Here is a 23,061-nt window from a genome sequence, read left to right on the forward strand (position 1 = left end):
CAACCAAGAAATAATGCCCAGGGAAGGATATTACAGGCAAAGATGAAGTACTTTGGCCACATAATGAGAAGAGAGGAAAGCTTGGAGAAGAGAATGATGCTGGGGAAAATGGAAGGAAAAAGGAAGAGAGGCCGACCAAGGGCAAGATGGATGGATGGTATCCTTGAAGTGACTGGGTTGACCTTGAAGGAACTGGGGGTGGCCATGGCTGCCCTCTGGCGTGGGTTGGTCCATGAGGTCACGAAGAGTCAGAAGCGACTGAAAGAATAAACAACAATAATCTCATTATGATTTATTTCAATATTAGAATGATTTCATTACTACATATTTGTTATTATTTATCGTATCGATACTTTATTAATAATTAATCATATTGACATTAATAATGGCAATATATTAATACAGTGTTACATAATATGTTAATAATAATAATAACTTTATTTATGTCCCGCCCTATCTCCCCGTAGGGCTGCTTATAACAAATTGGTAAACAACATTCAATGCCGTAAGGTGCTGGACGACGAACAAAATAACCAAAGCCATCCAAGCCTCACAAAGCAAATAGACATCCACATTAAAATAATAAAGATATTACCAAAATTAAGGGACATCAACAAAATTACAAATTCACACCTAACTTAAGGAAAACAAAGAGCAAGATAAAGGTATGGAATTAGTTAAAAAATATGAGTTTAAAAGCCAACAGAGCCATATAATGCTTTTAGGTATTTATTATTACTATTTTAAAATTATTATTACAACTCATTTATCTTTATCTTTATATTAATTCATGGGTTACCTTTGATCATTTTGGCCACCCTTCCCTAGACCGCTCCCATATTGTCCAAATTCCTTATTTTGGGTTTGTTTTGCCCATAAAGCAGAAGAGAGGGGAATCCTCTGGTTGTCACTAGAATAGAGGTTGTGAGGTCTGTTGGAAAGGAGGCAAGTGGGGTTTATCTATCTGTGGAACAATGTCCAGGATGGGAGAAAGAACACTTGTCTGTCAGAGGCAAGTGGGAATGTTTTTTCCCACACCTTGGGCATTTCAGATATAAAAACCTCACTTGCCTAGTTTTGCAACAGACCTCACAACCTCTGAGGATGCCTGCCATAGATGTGGGCAAAACGTCAGGAGATAATGCTTCTAGAACATGGCCATACAGACCAGAAAACTCACAGCAATCCAATAATAATAATAATAATAATAATAATAATAATAATAATTATTATTATTATTATTATTATTATTATTATTATTATTATTATCAGGACCTCAAGATTGAACTTCAAAGACTGGCAGAAACCAGTGCAGGTGGTCCTGGTGGTGATGGGCACATTGGGTGCTGTGCCAAAAGATCTCAGCCGGCATTTGGAAACAATAGACATTGACAAAATTACGATCTGCCAGCTGCAAAAGGCCACCCTGCTGGGATCTGTGCGCATCATCCGAAAATACATCACACAGTCCTAGACACTTGGGAAGTGTTCGACTTGTGATTTTGTGATATGAAATCCAGCATATCTATCTTGTTTGCTGTGTCATAAAATAATAATAATAATAATAATAATAATAATAATAATAATAATAATAACTTTACCTGCCCAGAAAATCAGGAGGCAGAGGTCTTCTGCAAGGGAAACAAATGGTAGAAGAAGAGAAACATGCCCTGGCAGATTATGTGAAAGGCAGTCAAGAACCAACATTGAGGGAAGTCAACAGTATTAAACTGCTTTGAATGCAAAAGACAGAGAGTGAATACCGTAATAACACAATCCAGAGCAGAAAACTGGCGAAAGAAGGCTCTCAATTGACAGTTCCTGGGAAAAATTGCGAGCCAAATTGACAAAGAAAAAACATGGCTGTGGCTCACAAATGGAACTTTGAAAAAGGAGACTGAGGGCCTGATCCTGGCAGCCCAAGAACAAGCCATTAGAACCAATGCCATCAAAGCCAAAATCGAAAAGTCGATGACAGATCCCAAATGTTGACTCAGCAAGGAAGCAGAAGAAACAATAGATCCCATCCCCAGCTGCTGCAAGAAGATCGCACAGACAGACTACAAGCAGAGGCATAACACAGTTGCTCAGATGATTCATTGGAACTTGTGCCACAAACACCATCTGCCTGCGACAAAGAACTGGTGGGATCACAAGCTACTCTGAGACTTCCGAATTCAGACAGACAGGGTTTTGAAGCACAATACTCCTGACCTCATGATCCTGTTAAAAAACAAAGTATGGATTGTTGATCTTGCAATCCCAGGAGACAGCAGGATTGAGGAGAAACAACTGGAAAAGCTGACACGATATGAGGATTTAAAGATCGAATTACAAAGACTCTGGCACAAGCCAGTCAAGGTGGTCCCGGGGGTGATCGGCACACTGGGTGCAGTGCTTAAAGGCCTTGGCCTGCACTTGAACACAATCGGTGCTGACAAAATCACCACTTGCCAGCTGCAGAAGGCCACCTGACTGGGATCTGGGATTATTCACCGATACATCACACAGTCCTAGACACTTGGGAGGTGTCCGACAACAGCCAGCAGAGTGTCTGCTGTGGACTCATCTTGTTGTGTTTCAAATAATAATAATAATAACAACAACAACGATCTGCCAACTGCAAAAGGCCACCCTACTGGGATCTGCATGCATCATCCAAAAATACATCACACAGGCCTAAATGCTTGGGAAGTGTTCAACTTGTGATTTTGTAAAACGAAATCCTGCATATCTATCTTGTTTGCTGTGTCATAAAATATAATAATAATAATAATAATAATAATAATAATAACAACAACAACACAATCTGCCAACGGCAAAAGGCCACCCTACTGGGATCTGCGCGCATCATCCGAAAATACATCACAGTCCTAGACACTTGGGAAGTGTTCGACTTGTGATTTTGTGATACGAAAATCTATCTATCTTGTTTGCTGTGTCATAATAAGATAATAATTTATTTCTTACGCATCTTTCCTGATGGTTTGAGGTGGAGTACAACAAATTTGAAAACAAATGCACAACAAAATACAATAAATTACTAAATTACATAAACACACTCATAATAATACATTTTATTGATTATATGCCTGCCCTGATGGCTTGAGGCGGGGTACAACAAACTCGAAAACAAGCAGGCAATAAAATAATAAAATATATTAATAATAATACAAAATATTATGACAAATATAAAAACAAATGGCCCACAGAGGGAGGTCTGGCTCAGTGTGGATAGAAAAGGGGTGGTTTATTTATGGGGGGGGGGCACTTTTAAGGCCATTAAGGGGTCTCTTTGGGGCCTTCCCTGTGTTGTTGCATTGGGGAAGGGGCCACTTGCTTCATGGGAGGGGGTCTTTGCAAAGGGGCGTGTCCGTGGGGCAGGAGGGGGTCTCTCTGGCCCCTCCCTCTTTCCCTCCCTCCCTCCTTCCTTCTCTTCCTCCTCCGTCATTCGCTGCGAGGCAGAGGCTGCTCCTGCTCCGGGAGCCCTTTTCTTTTCTGTCCCCGCGTGGAAGGGACCCTCGTGGGGCCGAAGGGAAGGTGAGCAATGGGGCTGGAAGGGGGAAGAGGGAGAGCGATGCAACAGGGGGCAGCATGGACACCTTCCCCCCCCCCTTTCGAGACCCCTCCCCAGATTATATATTTTTATTAGCCTTTCCTATTTTCCCTTCCTTTCCCTTCAACCTGAAAAAAAAATATCCCACCGCAAACCATTATTTTTTTCCCCCTTTCCAATCCGGATCCATCCCCATAAGTGTTCCAGACCGGGTTTTCCAGTTCGCCCAGCCGATCCCAACCGCCCAGGTTAATCCGCGCCGGGTTTTCCCCACTCTCGCGAGCTTCCGCCAATGACAGCGCGAGGCCTCAGCGGCGGCAGCCAATGCCGACGCGGATCTGGCGCTGCTTCAGCCAATCAGGGGCCTACTCGGGTTTTCTCTTTCCCCCCCCCCTCCTCCCCGCCTTCCCCGTTCGCTAAGGGCTGCGGCGCGGTTGAGGAGCTCCGAGCGGCGCCTCTATTTAAAGGGGCCGCAGCCGCGACCTGGAGCTCGGGTGGGGAGAGGGCTGAGGACCGGCGGGAAGGAAGGAGGAAGAGGAGGCTGCAGGTGAGGGCGGGGCCGGCGACCATCTTGGGGGGGAGGGGCGCGCGGGCGGCGATGGGCCTCGTGAGGGGGCGGGGCTTGCGGTGGATTGGGCGGGGTTTGGGCAGGGGCGGGGTTTGGGCAGGGGCGGGGCCTGCGGGGATTGGCCTGCGCTAGGGGGCGGGATCCTGCAGGTACTGGGCGGGGCCAAGCCAGGGCAGGTCTGGTGGGCTCAGGTGGAGGGAAAGGGGAGCAGTGGGTGTTTTGGACTTCATTTCCCAGAATTTCTCACCATTGCACCAGCTGGTGGGGGCTTCTGGGAACTGAAGTCCAAAACCCTATGAAGGGCCAAAGGTTGGGAACATAGGCCCAGGCTTCATCTCCCAGAAGCCCTTGCTCTTGGCCTAAAGCAGGCATGTGTAGAGCTCAGTCCTCCTGTTGTGTGTGTTGAAGTCTTCTCCTCTGGATGGCCATCTGTCGGGAGGGCTTAGATGGTGTCTTCCTGAACTGGATGTCCCTTGCAGTCCTGCCCAGCTCTTGGAGCCTATGGACAAGATGATAGATTATAGCATTACAGAATGGAGGCTTTCTTCTACTTATAATAATAATAAGATTGTACAGTAGAGTCTCACTTATCCAAGCTAAACGGGCCGGCAGAACCTTGGATAAGCAAATATCTTGGATAATAATAATAATAATAATAATAACTTCATTCTTATACCCCGCCCCATCTCTCCGAAGGGACTCGGGGTGGCTTACATGGGGCCATGCCCGGACATAACAATATAAAAGCAAACAATGCAATAAAACAAACTATCAATGATAAACAACAATATTGATAAAAACAGTCATTAAAAGGCAGCATACAAGATAGATATTAAAAAACATGAGTTGAATTTACGAATCTGGGCCAAGGTGCAAAATATGACAAGGTCATCAGGGATTATAACGAAGGATTAAGGAAAAGTCTATTAAACATCAAATTAGTTTATGATTTTACAAATTAAGCACCAAAACATCATGTTATACAGCAAATTTGACTGAAATGTAGCTTAATAAGCAGTAATGTTATGTTGTAATTACTGTATTTGTGAATTTAGCACCAAAATATCACAATAGAGTCTCACTTATCCAAGCCATGTTTATCCAAGCTTCTGGATTATCCAAGCCATTTTTGTAGTCAATGTTTTCAATATATTGTGATATTTTGGTGCTAAATCCGTAAAAACAGTAATTACAACATAACATTACTGAGTATTGAACTGCTTTTTCTGTCAAATTTGTTGTAAAACATGATGTTTTGGTGCTTAATTTGTAAAATCATAACCTAATTTGATGTTTAATAGGCTTTTCCTTAATCCCTCCTTATTATCCAAGATATTCGCTTATCCAAGCTTCTGCCGGCCCGTTTAGCTTGGATAAGTGAGACTCTACTGTGTATTGAAAACATTGACTACAAAAATGCATTGGATAATCCAGAACCTTGGATAAGCGAGTCTTGGATTAAGTGAGACTCTACTGTATTTGTATTCCGCCCTATCTCCCCTAGGGAACTCAGGGCGGATTCCCACCAACAAAAACAACAGGGGCAAACATTCAGTGCCTCAAGGCAGGTATAAACATGAATATATTAACCGCCCACCCAATCCCAAAGCAAACCAACATTGAACAATTAATGATAATATAAGACTTAATATTACACAAACAGCTAAACACCAAAATTATATCTTACCATAAAAGCATGAACCTCAATTTAAAAAGCTCCCAAAGGTCCATTACAAGATTTAAAATGAACTATAATTGGGTTGCTGTGAGTTTCTGGGCAGTATGGCCATGTTCCAGAAGCATTCTCTCCTGACGTTTCGCCCACATCTATGACAGGCATCCTCAGAGGTTGTGAGGTGTATTGGAAACTAGGCAGGGGAGGTTTATTTATGTGTGGAAGGTCCAGGATGGGAGAAATAACTCTTGATTAGCTTTTCAGTGCTAATGAAGATGATGAATTGCAACATTTACACTTGCCTCCAACAGACAAGAGTTCCTTTTTCCCACCCTGGACATTATTCCACAGATATTCCTGCTTCTTGGCAGGGGGTTGGACTGGATGGCCCATGAGGTCTCTTCCAACTCTACTATTTATGATTCTATATATAAACATTACTTGCCTCGTTTCCAAGAGACCTCACAACTTCTGAGGGTGCCTGTCATAGATGTGGGTGAAACGTCAGGAGAGAATGTTTTTGGAACATGGCCAAATGAGTGGCCTGTTCAGAGGAAAAAGGAGTGATAAAGGGGATACAGTGTTCCCTCACTTATCACTGGGGTTATGTTCCAGGACCAGCCGCAATAAGTGAAAATCTGCAAAGTAGGGACACTATATTTATTTCAATATTTATACATTATTTTAGTAGTTATACACTATTTTAAGTCTTTATCAACCAATCGTGTGTTGATAAATCACCTCCTTCTCCACTTGTTGCTGCTTGGGCTCCTTTTTTCTCCCTTTGGCTTCACCTTCCTTCCTTCCTTAGCCTGTAAATTGTAATTTTTTATGATTTATAATAGTCTTTTAGAGTTTATTGAAAAACCGTGAAACAGTGAATCCGTGAAAAGTGAACCGCGAAGTAGTGAGGGAACACTGTAACTGTAAATGTTTTGGGCCCTGCAAAGACCATAGTGAGGGATTGTGAAAGTGCAGGCCAGGAGCCCCATAGCCTTGATTCCTGCTCTACCCACTGACTTAAGAAAGCAAAAATATTCTTAAGGATCCATCTCACCCTGGATAATCATTTTTGGAATTGTTTTAATCTGGCAGATGGTACAGGATGATAAAAACAAGGACAATGTATTCTATCCGATTCCTGAGGTTTGCTCATATGCTTTTCTTTCCTTGCCCTTGGCTTCTGCCAGTGATCTAGCTCCCTTCCACATGGATTCCAGCGAGTTCCCAGGCTCCTTGGGGCCGCTGTCGTTGCCAGACAAACCCCTGATCGGAGACCTCCCTGCAGACATGGAGTACGGAGAAGGCCTCCTGGCCTCCCAGACGGCCTCCATCCCGCAGGACTCCGCCCTTCAGGCCCCGGAGATGGAGTGGGAAGGCCCCAGGCAAGCCACCTTGGGGAGTGGCTCCGACACGGCCCTGGCGAAAGTGGATGGCTTGCCAGACCGGAGCAAAGCCAACAGCCTGCCCCTCGGCAAATCTGGGCCCACAGAGAAGCCCCGTCTCCTAGACAGCTTGAACAGAAACGACAGTCGGAGGGATGGAGAGAAAGTCAAGGCGTATAAGTCGTGCGATTTCAAGGGTCCCAGGGCCTCCTCCGTGCCAGAAACCAAGGACATTGCACCAGAAATGTACAAAGAAGATGATGCGTTGAAAGCTGGTTCCAAAAGTCCCGAAGACACCCGGGCAGAGGAGGAGGACGCCTCCCTGCCTTCCCCAGCTGGAATAGAGGCAAGCAGCATCCCACCTTCCCACCACGAAGCGGCCACCTCGCCCAGCAGCTCATCCACCACCCAGCGGCCAGCGAAGAAGGCCCGGTTGAAATGCCCACGGAAAAGTTCCCCTGTGCGGAAGGAGGTGACGACATCATCCACCGAAGACGCTGAGGGGCCCTTCCTCAACAGCATTGCAGATCCTCTTCAATCAGAAAAAGGGGCTGGGATTTCTATCAAGGAGGAGAAGGACAACAGCCAGGAGGAGGCTGCAGAGTCCAAAGCACAGGAGGCAGCTTCAGCCGCAGGTGGGTAAACCAGGTGGATGGGATCGCCCCAAGACGTGTCATCTATTGGGAATAACTGCACCCAGTCACTGGGCACATATCCCTTTGGAAATAAATGGAAAGGAAAAATAATGTCGTAACTGTTTGGCAAACGTGAATCTCCACAAACATGTGGAGACCACCTTTTGAAAACCACTAGTCAAGAGAAACATGACCTTGTTTGAACAAGCCATATTCATAAGCATTTATGTAATTCCACACAGGTAATTCAGCTGTTAAACTGAAGAACCAGGTCTTTGAACTTCCAAGGACAAAGGCATGCCCCTACAAAATGTATTTGGTTGGCAGAGGATGGTTGTTTCTTTGAAGTTGAAATTGCAATTGCAGTTGCCCAAAAGTTATACACACTGTTTATACCTTAGTTTAAAATATGCACTCAGAGATAAAAAAACCAAAGTCCAAGCAGCAACTGGGCACATTGAAGTCCAGATGCAAACTGAACACAAAATGGAGTCCTGAGTCTGAACATGCTCAGTACAATCACATGTCTATGACCCCTCCCACCCCAAAGAGGTACAGTCCAACGGGCAAATCAACATATACATAGAATACAAGTCAGCAAATGTATACATTAACAAATAAATAGTGAAAGGCTTGTGAAGTTGCTGTTTCCAACATCCTCAGCCACTGAAGGAGTATTTGCTATCTGTAAGTGAAAATTAGAGTGGAGCACAGCCTAGTGTGTAAGCTTAGCCTAGGAAATGAAGAAATACCCAGGATGCTCCGGTAAGGTTTAAAATGGTAAAAACTTATTTTTTATTGTTGCATGTAATACATTAATACATCCAATTTAAAAGAGTAGATGGACAAAAGAAAGTCACTTAAGTTTTGGAACAAGAGTCCCTAATAATGCTGATTCTCATGTCTCTGTGTGTTAAGGCATATTGAGGCAGAGAGAGGCCTTGTGGTGTTCCCTGTCTTGCCTTCTTTGAAGCATCTCGGGCCCCTTCTACATTGCCATATAATCCAGATATCAAAGCAGATAATCGTGATTTTATATGGCAGTGTAGAAGGTGCCATAGACATCTTTGGTTCTCTTCTTTTTTTAGGGGAAGGTCCTGCCGCAAAGGGGAGTGACCAGCCAGTTGAAAGGGTAAGGAAGGTTGCGATGATCATTGTAATGAGACTTCACTATTCCACTGTCGAAGCTCTTCCCTCCATCGCTTCCCTTCAGTTTGTTCTTTCAGAGAAAGAGGGCTGGTCCCCCTATTGCCGTCCTAAGAGCCCCAGAGCAGGGCTGCCATTGTGTCTGCATGTTTTATCCTTTTGCCCAAAACTCTCAGGGTCAGGGTTCCTTCCGCTGGCAGACATCACCCTGTCATGATAAATCCTTGCTATTTTGCAGGAGCAGAAGAGGAGCGAACGAGTCAGGAGGACAGAGTCTCGACCTGAAACTGCAAACTCCTTGGAGAGCAGTAAGTCACTCAGCTAGCAATTTGAAGCTCATTGTTAACCGCAGATCAGATCCCTGGCCCTTTGGCTCAAGACTGCTTGCCTTTCAGTCGTCTCAGGCTGGGACTGCTTGCTTTATGGTGTTCAGGTCCTTTTAACTGGAGGTGGAGATGTCCTTCCCTGAAAACCATTCAAGTCGAGAGCCAGCACGGTCTCGTTGTTGGACTAAGCCTCTAGGACAGGCCTGCACAGCCTGCGGCTCTCCAGGTGTTTGGATCACCAACTCCTTGGAACTTCCAGTGGCCAGGAATTCTCAAAGCTGAAGTCCAAAACACCTGGAAAGCCACATGTTGCATAGGCCTGCTCTAGGAGAACAGGTTGAGGATCCTCCACTCAATACTAACTAGGACTGACCCTGCTTAGCGTCCAAGATCAGATGGGATTTGGTGCTTTGAGGGCAATTAGGCCTCATAGTTTTATATCCCACTATCTCACCTGGAGTGTTTCCCAGATGTTGTAACCTTTTTTCATATATGCTGCTCTGTGCTGACAATTGAGATAAGAGAACAACAGCCTCATGGCCCAACAGAGCTTGGAAAACAATTAAATCTTGTACGCCAATTGCGCCTGAACCTTGGGAAGTCTGACTTGGTCACGGTAGTCCACGCTGTGGTTACATCCTGAATAGACTACTGCAAAATGTTCTATGTGGGGTTGCCTTTGAAGACTGTTCAGAAACTTCAAGTGGTCCAGCAGGCGGCAGCCAGATTGCTAACTGGAGCAGCGTACAGGGAACACAACCCCCCTGTTGCGTCAGCTCCACTGGTTGCCAGTCTGCTACCAAGCATAATTCAAAGTGTTGGCGTTAGCCTATAAACCCCTAAATGGTTCTGGCACAGCTTACCTGTCTGAACGTATCTCCCTCTATGATCAACTTTGGAGGATAATCTTCAGAGGAGGCCCTGCTCTTGGTTCCACCCCCCCTCACAAGCACTACTGGTGGGGATGAGAGACAGGGCCTTCTCAGTGGTGGCCCCTCTTCTATGGAACTCCCTCCCCAGTGAAATTAGATCAGCCCCCTCCCTCCTGGCCTTCAGAAAACATCTAAAAACATAGCTTTGGAACCATGCTTTCGGTCAATAATGGGAGAAGTCCAATAATAAACTAATTTAATGATGACCTAGTCTAGCCTTGGAATATGACTTAGATTATGTAATTTTAATTTTTGCTTTAATGTTATGTTTTAATTGGTTGATTTTAATGTTTTGTTTATTCATTGATGTATATATACATGAAGCATTGCGCTCATAGAATCGTAGAGTTGGAAGAGACCTCATGGGCCATCCAGTCCAACCCCCTGCCAAGAAGCAGGAAATCACATTCAAAGCACACCCAACAGATGGCCATCCAGCCTCTGCTTAAAAGCCTCCAAAGAAGGAGCCTCCACTACAGTCCGGGGGAGAGAGTTCCACTGCCGAAAAGCTCTCACAGTGAGGAAGTTCTTCCTGATGTTCAGGTGGAATCTCCTTTCCTGTAGTTTGAAGCCGTTGTTCCACATCCTAGTCTCCAGGGCAGCAGAAAACAAGCTTGCTCCCTCCTCCCTGTGGCTTCCCCTCACATATTTGTACATGGCTATCATGTATCTTCTCAGCCTTCTCTTCTGCAGGCTAAACATGCCCAGTTCTTTAAGCCGCTCCTCATAGGGCTTGTTCTCCAGAACCTTGATAATTTTAGTTGCCCTTGTAAAAGTGCCTTTGTAAGGCCACCTTGAGAAAGGCGGGTTACAAGTATGGCAAATAAATTAGGAGTTGTGAAATAGCGACTAGAATGTGGAAGAATTGATGTTTTGTTTTGTCATTCCTCATATATAATGTGATTGGGGATGGCATTTAATTTCGTTGTACGATGCACAGTGACAGTAAAGTGATTCTATTCTTTTCTGAACGACAGCTCCTAAAATCCCCAACAAACATGGCCAGAATTAAGAATGAAGTTTTTCCCTGTCCTCTTTCTCCACACTGTGCATATTTTGCTGTCAGTCCTCTTGTGTCCTCTCACTTGCTTTTTTCTAGGGTTAAATAGCCTCACAACATCTTTCAGATGTCTGAAACGTAATGATGTAATAAGGATACAGCTATACGTAACCAGCGATGCCCTCCTTTGCTAATGCCCTCCTTTGCTAATGCCCTCTGTTCTGCCTCTCCAGTTCCTGTTTCCGATGAAGATTCGGATGGTATGGTGGATGACCCCAAAGACGAAGACTTTGTCCCCTCCCCCGTCATCCGGCGGCCCACCCGCCTCTCCCTGCGCAACCAGGCGGCCCAGCGGGCGGCCCGCTCCACCGTGGCCAAGATGACCTGTGCCAACTGCCGGACGCCACTGCAGAAGGGCCAGACGGCCTACCAGCGCAAGGGGATGCCCCAGCTCTTCTGCTCCAGCTCCTGCCTGACCACCTTCTCCAAGAGGCCCCTCAACAGGAACTGCGCCTTCTGCAAAAAGTGGGTGCCCATCAGCCTTGCCCTCTTCCTTCCCACATTCCTTCTGCCGTTCCTTTTCAGCCTGTCCTTCCCGCCTTCTGGATGTCTGCACCTGGCCACCATGTCCTGCACCTTTGCAGTCCCACTTGCCCCTTGGGTGCCCTAGTTGCTGCTTGCCCCCTTCAGTCTTCCCTTACTTGAGTGGAAGAGGAGCCTACTACCCCGTCTTGACTTGAGTCTAATGCGCCATTGAATCTAATGCGCACCCCAATTTTGGCATGGTTATTTAGCCAAAAAAGGTGTGCATTAGATTTGAGTAAGATAATAGAGCAGATAATAATAAGAATTTATTTATATCCCACCCTATCTTCTCGAGGGGACTCAAGGCAGTTTACAACAGATGTCGGCAGACATTTAATGCTGTGATAACCAACCCCCAAATCCCAAAAACAAATCCACATCTATATCAAAAATAACAAATTATACTGCAATATTACTAGTAATATATGTAATATATAATATACAATTATATCTATATATATAAAAGAGTGATGGCATCAGGGCAGCGGACAAAACAACAAAACTACAGGCCCCCCCAACCTCGAAATTTGACAACACAACCCATCATTCACGGCTCTAGGTTGATACAACAAAAAGAAAAGAAAAATAAAGTCCTAATTACAGGGAGAGGGATAATAGTTTTTATCCAATTGCTGCTAGTTTGAAGGCTAAGCTCCGCCCACTTGGTGTCCTAGCAACCTACTCAGCCTAGGGGACAAGCACAGTTAGGCCTCACTTAGGCCTCTTCCACAGATTATCTGATTTTAACTGGATTATATGGCAGTGTAAACTCAAGGCCCTTCCACACAGCTATATCACCCATTTATAATCTTATATTATCTGCTTTGAACTGGATTATCTTGACTCCACACTGCCATATAATCCACTTCAGTGTGCATACTAAACATAAAGACAACCATACAACAGACATTCAATACCACCACTACCTCAACAATTTCTCATCAACACCACCAGACAATGCCACAGCAACGTGTGGCCGGGCACAGCTAGTTATTATATATTATTGTATTGTACTAAATTATTGGGGGCCCTGGTGGCACAGTGTGTTAAAGCGCTGAGCTGCTGAACTTGCGGACCAAAAGGTCCCAGGTTCAAATCCTGGGAGCAGAATGAGTGCCTGCTGTTAGCCCCAGCGCCTGACAACCTAGCAGTTCGAAAACATGCAACTGTTAGTAGATCAATAGGTACCGCTCCTGCGGAAAGGTAATGGCGCTCCATGCAGTCATGCTGGCCACATGACCTTGGAGGTGTTTACGGACAACGCCGGCTCTTTGGCTTAGAAATGGAGATGAGCACCAATCCCTAGAGTCAGTCATGACTGGACTTAACGTCAGGGGAAACCTTTACCTTTACCTTACTAAATTATTATACCACAATATATATAATACACTACCAGTACATTATAGTATTAGTATTATATATGAATGAATACTCTTCCTCCTCCCTCTCTCTCTCCAGGGAGATCTGGAACACCAAGGAGTCCGTGGTGGCGCAAGTGGGCCCCGGCAACTCCTTCCACGAGTTCTGCACCTCAGCCTGCCTCTCGCTGTATGAGGCCCAGCAGCAGAAATCGGGGTCACAGACCACAGAAGCCACAGACACGGTCCGTTGCAGCGTGTGCTACAAGGCTGGAGAGGTGAGTGTGTGCTTGGGTCCCGAAGGCAGCACGGGCATGGGGAGGTCTCTCTCCATCTCCTTCCCTCCCTGATGCCCGGTGCCTCTGCTCCCTCTGCAGATCCAGCATGAGGTCAGCAACGGGAACGTGGTCCACCGCCTCTGCAGCGACGCCTGCTTCACCAAGTTCCGGGCCACCAAGGGGCTGAAGACCAACTGCTGCGACCAGTGCGGCCTCTACCTCTACAACAAGGGGCTCCCGCTGGAATATCTCCTCCATGAGGGGCAGCAGAAGCGCTTCTGCAATGCTGCCTGTCTCAATGGCTACAAGAAGGTGAGAGATTGGGAGACGAGGGTAGGGCGTTCTTAGCCTATGGCTCCCTTCCTAGGCCTCTTCTTATGATTGCGACGAGAGCTCTGCAGAACCCTGCAAAGAGGGATGTCTGAGAGATGGGGAATGTTCCAGAAGGAGAGATTGCAGACAAGCTTAACTGGGTGGCGGGCATGACTTGGGTGCGCTGGATCCTTGTGCACACACACTTTTTCTCTGCAGAAGAACACCCGCGTCTACCAGTGCATGTGGTGCAAGACGTACTGCAAGAACTTCGACATGCTGACCTACAAAGACAAGAATGGCAAGATGGGCCTCTTCTGCTCCATCTGTTGCACCACCTCCTACAGAGTCAAACAGGCCGGCCTCACAGGTAACATGGCACCAGCAGAGTCCCTTGCATGTTACAGCATAACCGGTGCTATGTATGTGTATGAGCTTATGGTAGGAAACAGGAGAGAAAATAGGCGGGAGGTTAGGTTTTAAAAAGATAAAAACCTACTTTTATTGTTGCAGGTAATACACCTCATATAAAAGAGTAGGTAAACAAAAGAAAATGTCACCCAACTTTGGGAGGAGTTGTTGGGTGAGTGGGCTTGTCAAAATGACCCTCCTCATGAATGTACAGCAGAGTAACTTATTAGTATCAGCATGACTGAGCAGTAGTAGCCAAACCTGATAAGAACAAAAATACACAGACCCATGTTATTTCTTAGGAGGCTTTTCTTTATAGCAAAATACAGTAGAGTCTCACTTATCCAACACTCTCTTATCCAACGTTCTGGATTATCCAACTCATTTTTGTAGTCAGTGTTTTCAATGCATTGTGATATTTTGGTGCTAAATTCGTAAATGCAGTAATTACTACATAGCATTAATGTGTAATGAACTACTTTTTCTGTCAAATTTGTTGTATAACATGTTTTAGTGTTTAATTTGTCAAATCATAACCTATTTTGATGTTTAATAGGCTTTTTTCTTAATCTCTCCTTATTATCCAACATATTCGCTTATCCAATGTTCTGCTGGCCCATTTATGTTGGATAAGTGAGACTCTACTGTAATATGGTTGTACTATTTACAAGAACCAGGTTTCCATAACACAAATAAAGTCTTTATACAGTAGAGTCTCACTTATCCAACATAAACAGGCCGGCAGAACATTGGATAAGTGAATATGTTGTATCATAAGGAGGGATTAAGCAAAAGCCTATTAAACATCAAATTAGGTTATGATTTTACAAATTAAGCACCAAAACATCATGTTATACAACAAATTTGACAGAAAAGGTAGTTCAATACACAGTAATGCTATGTAGTAAATACTGTATTTCTGAATTTAGCATCAAAATATCATGATGTTTTGAAAACATTGACTACAAAAATGCGTTCGATAATCCAGAACGTTGGATAAGTGAGTGTTGGATAAGTGAGACTCCTTTCTTTGCTTCCACGTTGGGCTTCTTTCTCATGCAGATAAACAGCTTCGCTCTCACAGAGCCTCCTCTCACACCGAACTTACACAGGAGCTTCACACAGCAGCTTTACACACAGCAGCCTTCACACTGGAGCTTCACACACGAGGCCTTCAACCTGGGGCTTCTCTCACTGAAGCTTACTAACACCAGGCCTACTCACTCTCCTCAGGACGACACTAGCTTTGGCCAACTAATTCTAATAGGCTTCGGCCTACTTATACTGAACTGCAGCTTTTGCTGAGTCATTGCATCCATTTAACCCTTTCAGTGCTTGACTCACATTTTTGTAATTAAAAATACCTAGTTAATTTTTAATATTTCTGACAAGGCTGGCTCTCATTTCCTTGTGTAAGAGAGGCCTCAAGGTGCTCCCTTCTCAAGGAAAGGGGTAAAGCACATTAAAGTTTCTTTGGACAAAGGAGGACGTGAGCTCTCCATGCAGACAGGATGTAGTCGCTTTGGGTTTTAGGGAGAGGCCGTCTGTCAGACGTCCTCACTCTCTCGTCCCTTTTCTCCCTCCCTCCCCCCCTCCCCAGGACCCCAGCGGCCATGCAGCTTCTGCCGGAAGACTCCCTCGGAGCTGTGCTACTACAACAAGAACGAGCAGGTGGTCTACCAGTTCTGCAGTCCCAGTTGCTGGACCAAATTCCAGGTACACATGGATGGTCTGCTGTCGTCAAAGTGACGGGGTGAACCCCCAGGAAGTGGTGGTGGGATTTTCGCTGTATGGCTGCAATCTGGTGCATCCTGAGGGAAATGGCTTTCTGCTTTGATATATTTTTCTTTTAAAGAGAGAGAGAGAGAAAAAAAGAGGGACACTTCTAGCATTTGATGTTTGTTGAGAAATCCTTTGAACAACCTGTTAAAAAGCTCTTAAGAAGGGTGGCAGAGTAGCACTTCCGGGTCAGGCCAGTGAAGGCAGAAGAACAATAACTGTGTGTCTGGTTTGTCTTGCCATTTCCTGGTGCCATCTAATAACAAGAAGAGTCTCTTCTCCGACGGCCCCTATAGAATCTCTGCATGTGTGGCTTCACTCGCCTGCTTCTTGGGCTCAAGCCTTGCCTTCCAAAGGCTAGATGCCCTGACCCGCTGGGCAAAGGTCCCAACCTCCCCTTCCCTGCTTCTCTGTTGGTAGCTGCTCCGTATTCAAGCCCTGTTCGGCCTACCCTTTGTGAGCACTCTGAAGTCACAGAACCATGGCCAATGGCGAAGGGGTAGGATGATCTGTGCACATCTCATTCTCAGTTTAATAGTCTCTCTCTCTATATATGATGTCAAATCAACCTTGGGGGTTCTTGCCTCAAAAATTAAACTGTTTCAACTTTTGCTGATCATGTGGAAGAGAGTTTTGTGTTCTGTCCAATAAATCAGTCAAATTAACATTTGTGTGGCTTGCATATTTTATTCAAGAACACTGGTTTTGTATAGCCCTGAGAAGATCCGTCGAAGGGGCCCTCCTGGCTACCCTTCCCTTGCGCCCCTCTTTCCTCATGCAGTGGGGTTCAGGCAGCCCTTGGGGTGGGAAAAGGGGGCTACGGGGCTTGTTATCTATCCACAACCAGCTATATTTATAGGACACACGGGGAGCAAGGGAGGGCTTGCATCTGTGGGTAGCTGGGGGCCAGTTAATCGTGTAGGGTCTCCTTGCAAGGCCCTGGTGGGAAGGGGATCTGAGGAAGTTGGGGCTGAGCCTGGTGGGAGGTCTTTGAACAAAGGGCCTTCAGGGCAGAGGTGCTCCTGCCCCCACTCCTGAATCTCCTCTTCCCTTCGAATGTAGCGTGCCAGCCCCGAAGGTGGGATCCACCTGACCTGTCATTCCTGCCACAACCTCTTCACTGAGAAGCCTGAAATCTTGGATTGGCAGGTAATGTGTGGGTGACAGAGATTGCTGGGGGAGGGGGTAATAAGACTGGTGTTGTTGGTGCGGGGAGATGTTTCTCAAAGGACAGTTTGCAACAGAGGGAGGGAGGGAGGGAAGTGTTGGAAATAGCAACCTCCCAAGCCTCTCACTATTTGTTTATTAATATATATTTGCTAACAGCTGAATGACCTGTGTGCCATTACATGAATGCTTGTGCATATCACTTGTTCGAAGAGTTGATTTCTAACAAGGTCATGTTTTTCTTGACTAGTGGTTTTCAAAAACACGTTCACCTTTGCCAAACGGATGTGACATCATTTTTCCTTTTCAATAAGGTTATGATTGCCATTTATTTCCAAAAGGTTATTACCCCAGAGAGTGGGTGCAGTAATTCCCAATAGGAAGGAGGCAGCCAGCCTGTTCAGCCTCTCATTTTGGGTATGGGCTGACAACTGTTGCCCTGATTTGGAGGTTAATGGGCCTGCAGCTGACAAAGTGGTGTTCTGGCTACTGCTGCAGCTGGAGGACTCTGGGAATAGTAGGTTATTCCCAGGCTTTGAATTGTAATGCATCCCCAGGTCTTGGTTGTGCCTAGAAAGGACTAGTGGGAAGCCTGGTGGTCAGTTTGTAAGGATGCCTCTCTCCCTCTTTTTCCGCAGGGCACGGTCTACCAGTTCTGCTGCCGCGACTGCTGCGAGGACTTCAAGCGCCTCCACGGGGTGGTCTCCCAGTGCGAACATTGCAAGCAGGAGAAGCTGCTCCATGAGAAGATCCGCTTCTCCGGGGTGGAGAAGAATTTTTGCAGCGAAGGTACCTGGGAGTAGAGTGGGGAGCATGAGCATGGAGGAGCCCCGTCGGCCAAGCAGGAGGAGGAGGAGGAAGGAAGGAAGGGGCAGGGAGGAGGAGGAGGAGGAGGAAGGGGGCAGGTGGACGCTCTCGGTCTCTTTGCGTCCACCGTTGTGCATGGGGCAGGTGCAGACCGGAACTGGTCCCTGACTCGGAGTGAGTTCTTCTTAGAACCAGAGAGGTGAGCCGTGGCGAATTCCCCCCAACCTCCCTTGTCATCGTCGTTGCCATTTCCTCCCCGAATGACCAACAACAAACCCCGGGGCCAGTGCAGGACGGGGTTTTGCCGCCAGGTGCCTTTGCGTCGCCGTCGCTGTCGTCTGCTTGGCTGTCTCTCGCTCTCTGTCTCTCTCTTTCTCTGCCTCTCTCCGGCCCTCTCTTTGGGCCCTTCCTCGCCGCCATCGTCCGAACGCCCGCTCCTCGCCCCTCCGCCGCCGTTGCCGCCGTTGCCGCCGCTGTCGCGCCCCCTCCCCGGGAAGGTTTCACCCCTCTTGTCTCTCCGCAGGTTGTGTGCTTCTTTACAAACAGGATTTCACTAAGAACCTGGGCCTGTGCTGCATCACCTGCACCTACTGCTCCCAGACGTGCCAGCGGGCCGTCACGGAGCAGCTGGAGGGCAGCACCTGGGACTTCTGCAGCGAGGACTGCAAGAGCAAATATCTGCTCTGGTACTACAAGGTCAGTGCGGGCGGGATGGGAGCTTGGCCTGTTTTAATGGCGGCCTCTTATGATCACCCACTTGTGCAGGGTTGCTTTAGGAGGAGGCACAAGAAGTAGGAAGGGCTGCCTTGGGTTTTGATTTCAGTTTGTGAAAGCTTTGAGCCCATGGAAGCTGGCATTTTGAGAAAGGTCTTCTTGTCGGTTGGTCTGCAATCCCTCTGTGCTGTCCCAAGGTTAATTTTTCTAAAGCAACAACTCAGGGATGGACTGCAAGCACTGCCATTTCCTATTTGGGTTTTGTGTCATTATATCATTTTTGTCTGATTATGTTGGTTTAATTCACTGATGTTAGATTTAATTTGATGTTAAGTTTTAATTGCTGTTTTCATATGTGGGATTTTTCTGGGATTCAGTAGTTGTCTGTTTTTATGAAGGCATTGAATGTTTGCTGTTGTATGAGTCCCTTCAGGGAGATAGGACGGAATAGAAATAAAGTGTTATTATTATTGTTATTAGGAGCCCCGGTGGCGCAGTGTGTTAAAGCACTGAGCTGCTGAACGTGCAGACCGAAAGGTCCCAGGTTCAAATCCCGGGAGCGGAGTGAGCACCCACTGTTAGTCCCAGCTCCTGCCAACCTAGTAGTTCAAAAACATGCGAATGTGAGTAGATCAATAGATACCGCTCCGGCAGGAAGGTAACGGCTCTCCATGCAGTCATGCCGGCCACATGACCTTGGAGGTGTCTACGGACAATGCTGGCTCTTCGGCTTAGAAATGGAGATGAGCACTAACCCCCAGAGTCAGACATGACTGGACTTAACGTCAGGGGAAACCTTTACCTTTATTGTTATCATCATCATCATTATTTTATTATGACACAGCAAACAAGATAGATATGCTGGATTTCATATCACAAAATCACAAGTCGAACACTTCCCAAGTGTCTAGGACTGTGTGATGTATTTTCGGATGATGCGCGCAGATCCCAGCAGGGTGGCCTTTTGCAGTTGGCAGATCGTAATTTTGTCAATGTCTATTGTTTCCAAATGCCGGCTGAGATATTATTGTTGTTGTTGTTGTTATTATTATATTCTGCTCTTTAATATTGATGTTATGTAAGGTCCTGTTTAGATTGTCTTTGTTTCACAGTGATTTTAAATCTATGAATAGTCCGATTGAATTCTAGCAATAACGTTTTCGGTGCTTTTACTGATCTTTGTAGGTGTTTTTATTTGTGTCTAGACTAGAAGATGTCTGGGAGAATTTAGGGCAAAAGTCTTGACCCTGGAACCCCCTTCTCAGGTTTCCCTCAGAGGCAGCCTTTGTCTCTATATACCACCCACTGGTGGTTTCATCAGAGCACTATATACATATTTTATTGTTTCTAGAGTATTGGGCTCAAAGTGGGTGTTATTTTTGGTTGAATCCTTGTCAGAATTTACGTTGGACAATGAAGGGTATATATATCCCAAGTTTGGTACAAATCTACCAAGCCACATACGAACATTTGAGGATCAAATGTATCTACTTTGACTTATAGATAGACAGACAGACTGACTGACATTGAGGTATAGCTGTAGGGTTTGGGGACCTGCCTTAACTGGGGCGCCTCCATTTGCAGGCGGCCCGGTGCCACGCCTGCAAGCGCCAGGGCAAACTGCTGGAGACCATCCACTGGCGAGGGGAGATCAAGCACTTCTGCAACCAGCAGTGCCTGCTGCGGTTTTACAACCAACAGAACCAGCCCAACCTAGACACCCAAAAAGGGCCCGAGAGTCTCCTGAACAGTGAGTAGCCGCCGCCGCCGCTTTGGCTAGCTGAGGGAGAGCTTTTTTTTCTTTGTTTTCTAGGCGGAGATGTCCTGCACTGGCCCCTGGAGTGAGCGGGTGGGAACGAGGAGGGGTGATGGGACCTCCAACTCCTGCCCAGCAGACCCCTCCCCGCCTCCTCGCTAACCTCTCTGGTTCTATGACACACAGGGCCCGCCAGGAGAAGCCCATGGCGCCAGGGCTCAGGGCCGCCGGTCGGTCAGTCGCTCTTAAGAGGCGCCACGGTGGCTGCCGCTGCGGGGGGCGTTGCCTCCGTCCCTCCCACGGGGAGAGCCCCGCCGGCTGCCGCCGCTGCTAGGGCCTCCCCCAGACTCAAAAGCTAAGCAGTCCTGCCGGGCCAGGTCAGTCCGGCCCTCCTCTTCTGCCTCCTGCTCTTCCTCCGCCGCCAAAGCGAGGAAGACGGGCGCCGGGCCCTTTCTCCTCCTCCTCCTCTGAGCTCGTGGGGCTGCTGCCTCTTGTGGCAGATCTGTGGGGAGAAGAGGGGTGAGGGGGACGCACGGAGGGGCCCATCCCTCTCTATCCCTTTTTCTCTTCCGTTGGCTCCGACGGGGACTCTTTGCTTCCCTCTCCCGGCCAGCCCCACATCCCTTCTGTCACAGGGAAGGCGTCCTTGGCCCTCGGGTGGCCCACCTGGTGAGGGGATCCTGGGAGGTGTAGTCCCATGTTACCCCACCCTCCCACCCAATAGCTTTTTCTGGTTGTGGTTGCGTGTGCTCTTCTTTTCCCTTTCCTTTCCTTTCCTTTCCTTTCATTTCCTGTGTTGGTCAAAGCTCAATGTTGTGATTGTTGTTCAGCTTCTGTCTTGGTAGTTTGATTACTCTGCTTGAGAGATCCAGGGCTCTCTCTCACATTTCTCATGTGGCACATGTGGCAAGTCTTTTGCACATATCATTCGCAAGAGCTAAAAACTTGTAACCAGGGGAGGGAGGTTGCAGGGTGGCCTTGGTGCCTCCACCGAATAGGAAAAAAGATCACACCGAATGCTGGCTGACAGGAAGTTTGGCTTGTAAAGGTGGTTGCCTTTTAACTGGAGGTGAAGGCATCAGGTAGGATAAGCCCCCATCCCACCATTTTCCTCTTCCCCATTTGTCTGCCTCTACTTATACCACTCTTGCCACCCCTTAGAGGTGCATCACAAACCCTGATGTTGATTAACTTTTATTACTGCCATGGCCTCCTCCCTCGCAGGCCATGCGTCCAGCTCAGTTGCAAAAGAAGGACTAACCCCTACCTTCTTGCAGTCTTTGCCTGGGAAAGAGCTTCGGACAAATAGACAGGCAAAGTCCTCATCTCCTATTGACACCAGAAGGCCTCCCACTTGCCCTGATGCCATCTGGGCGCAGCAAAGGGAGCCGCAGCTCACGCTCCAAAAGCTTTTGTTTCTCATTGCAGGCCAGACTCCGGAACCAAAGCAGCCCTCCTCTGCCGCCCCCCAGAAAGCCGAGACCAACACGGTGGGTTCCTCCAATGAGGCAGCATGGTGTTATGGCAGGGGTCCTCAAACTTTTTAAGTGGGGGGGCCAATTCACAGTCCCTCAGATTGTTGGGGTGGGGGCGGACTATGATGAAGTAGTAGAAAGTTAGGATTGTTTTTGTGTGCCTTCAAGTCATTTCAGACTTAGGTCAACCCTTAGTCTAAAGTTTAGGGCCTTAGTTTGGGGACCCCTGATCTAGACGATCTCATAAGACCATAGGTAAGCCGAGATACCTTCAAAAACCATATAGATGATTTCATAAGACGATAGGTAAGCAAAGAGACCTCCAAAGACCATCGAGATGGTCTCATAAGACCATAGGTAAGGAAAGGGACCCTCAAAGGCCAACTAGATAATCTCATCAGGCCATCAGAAGACCATAGATAAGGAAAGGGACCCTCAAAGACCATCTAAATGGTTTCATAAGACCATGGGTAAGGAAAGGGGCCCCCAAAGGCCATCTAGATGGTCTCATAAGGCCATAGCTAAGCAAAGAGACCTTCAGAGACCATCTAGACAATCTCATAAAACCATAGGTAAGCAAAGAGACCGCCAAAAACCAGGTAAACGTAGTCAACTCTAAGTCTAAAGCTTAGGACAGGGGGCAGGCAAATGACCTTGGAGGGCCGCCTCCGACCCACCGGCCTTAGTTTGGGGACCCCTGCATTATGGGGTCAAAGGGCAGTCAAGGAAGTTCAAGCAGAGGCTCAGAGGGGAGTGGAGGGGATTTGGCCTTTGCCTTATCCCCCCTCTCTGTCCCAATACCATGGGTTTTCTGGGTGCTGCAAAGGCCCAATATTTAAAGCTAACTGATTGTGTTCAGCTTCTACTTTGTAGTTTGATTACTCTGCTTGAGAGATCCAGGGCTCTCTCACACACATTTCTCAATAGACAGAGACTTAAGGCAGCATCCTATGTACAGTTGGCCCTTCACATTCACTGGAGTTAGAGGCACTGAACCTCATGCAGGGGGTTGCAGGGGGTTGGCATTACTTTTTAACCGGAGAGAACATCTCGCTAGGAATCACTATATCCTCCAGTGGAAGTTGACCATAGAAATGCATTGGAATATTCTCTTTAGGAATCTCTAGGTCCATTATGGTCAACAGTGGTTTTAGTTTTGAATATGTTTTTATAATTTGTAATTTAAAATTTAAAAT

General features: G+C 46.8%; 1 protein-coding gene across 3 annotated transcripts in view; it reads left to right on the forward strand.

Moving 5' to 3' along the window:
• The first annotated feature begins 3,390 nt into the window (after positions 1–3,390).
• The window catches only part of zmym3 (zinc finger MYM-type containing 3), a 33,916-nt gene continuing 14,245 nt past the window's right edge, over positions 3,391–23,061 (forward strand). Inside the window, exons 1-14 of one of the 3 annotated variants that reach the window (XM_008121764.2) lie at positions 3,391–3,540; positions 6,990–7,819; positions 8,908–8,951; positions 9,204–9,273; positions 11,457–11,748; positions 13,267–13,444; positions 13,544–13,756; positions 13,976–14,126; positions 15,768–15,883; positions 17,009–17,095; positions 17,752–17,902; positions 18,444–18,616; positions 20,219–20,384; positions 21,819–21,880. In XM_008121764.2, the coding sequence (XP_008119971.1) occupies positions 7,009–7,819; positions 8,908–8,951; positions 9,204–9,273; positions 11,457–11,748; positions 13,267–13,444; positions 13,544–13,756; positions 13,976–14,126; positions 15,768–15,883; positions 17,009–17,095; positions 17,752–17,902; positions 18,444–18,616; positions 20,219–20,384; positions 21,819–21,880 (2,514 nt within the window). In that variant the 5' untranslated portion in view covers positions 3,391–3,540; positions 6,990–7,008. Of the gene's footprint in view, positions 3,541–3,944; positions 4,104–6,989; positions 7,820–8,907; positions 8,952–9,203; positions 9,274–11,456; positions 11,749–13,266; positions 13,445–13,543; positions 13,757–13,975; positions 14,127–15,767; positions 15,884–17,008; positions 17,096–17,751; positions 17,903–18,443; positions 18,617–20,218; positions 20,385–21,818; positions 21,881–23,061 lie in introns of those variants that run through there. The other 2 variants (XM_062964111.1, XM_062964112.1) reach the window with 2 other exon arrangements.

Source organism: Anolis carolinensis, unplaced genomic scaffold (genome assembly GCF_035594765.1).
Source record: "Anolis carolinensis isolate JA03-04 unplaced genomic scaffold, rAnoCar3.1.pri scaffold_12, whole genome shotgun sequence".
Taxonomy (NCBI): Eukaryota; Metazoa; Chordata; class Lepidosauria; order Squamata; family Dactyloidae; genus Anolis; species Anolis carolinensis.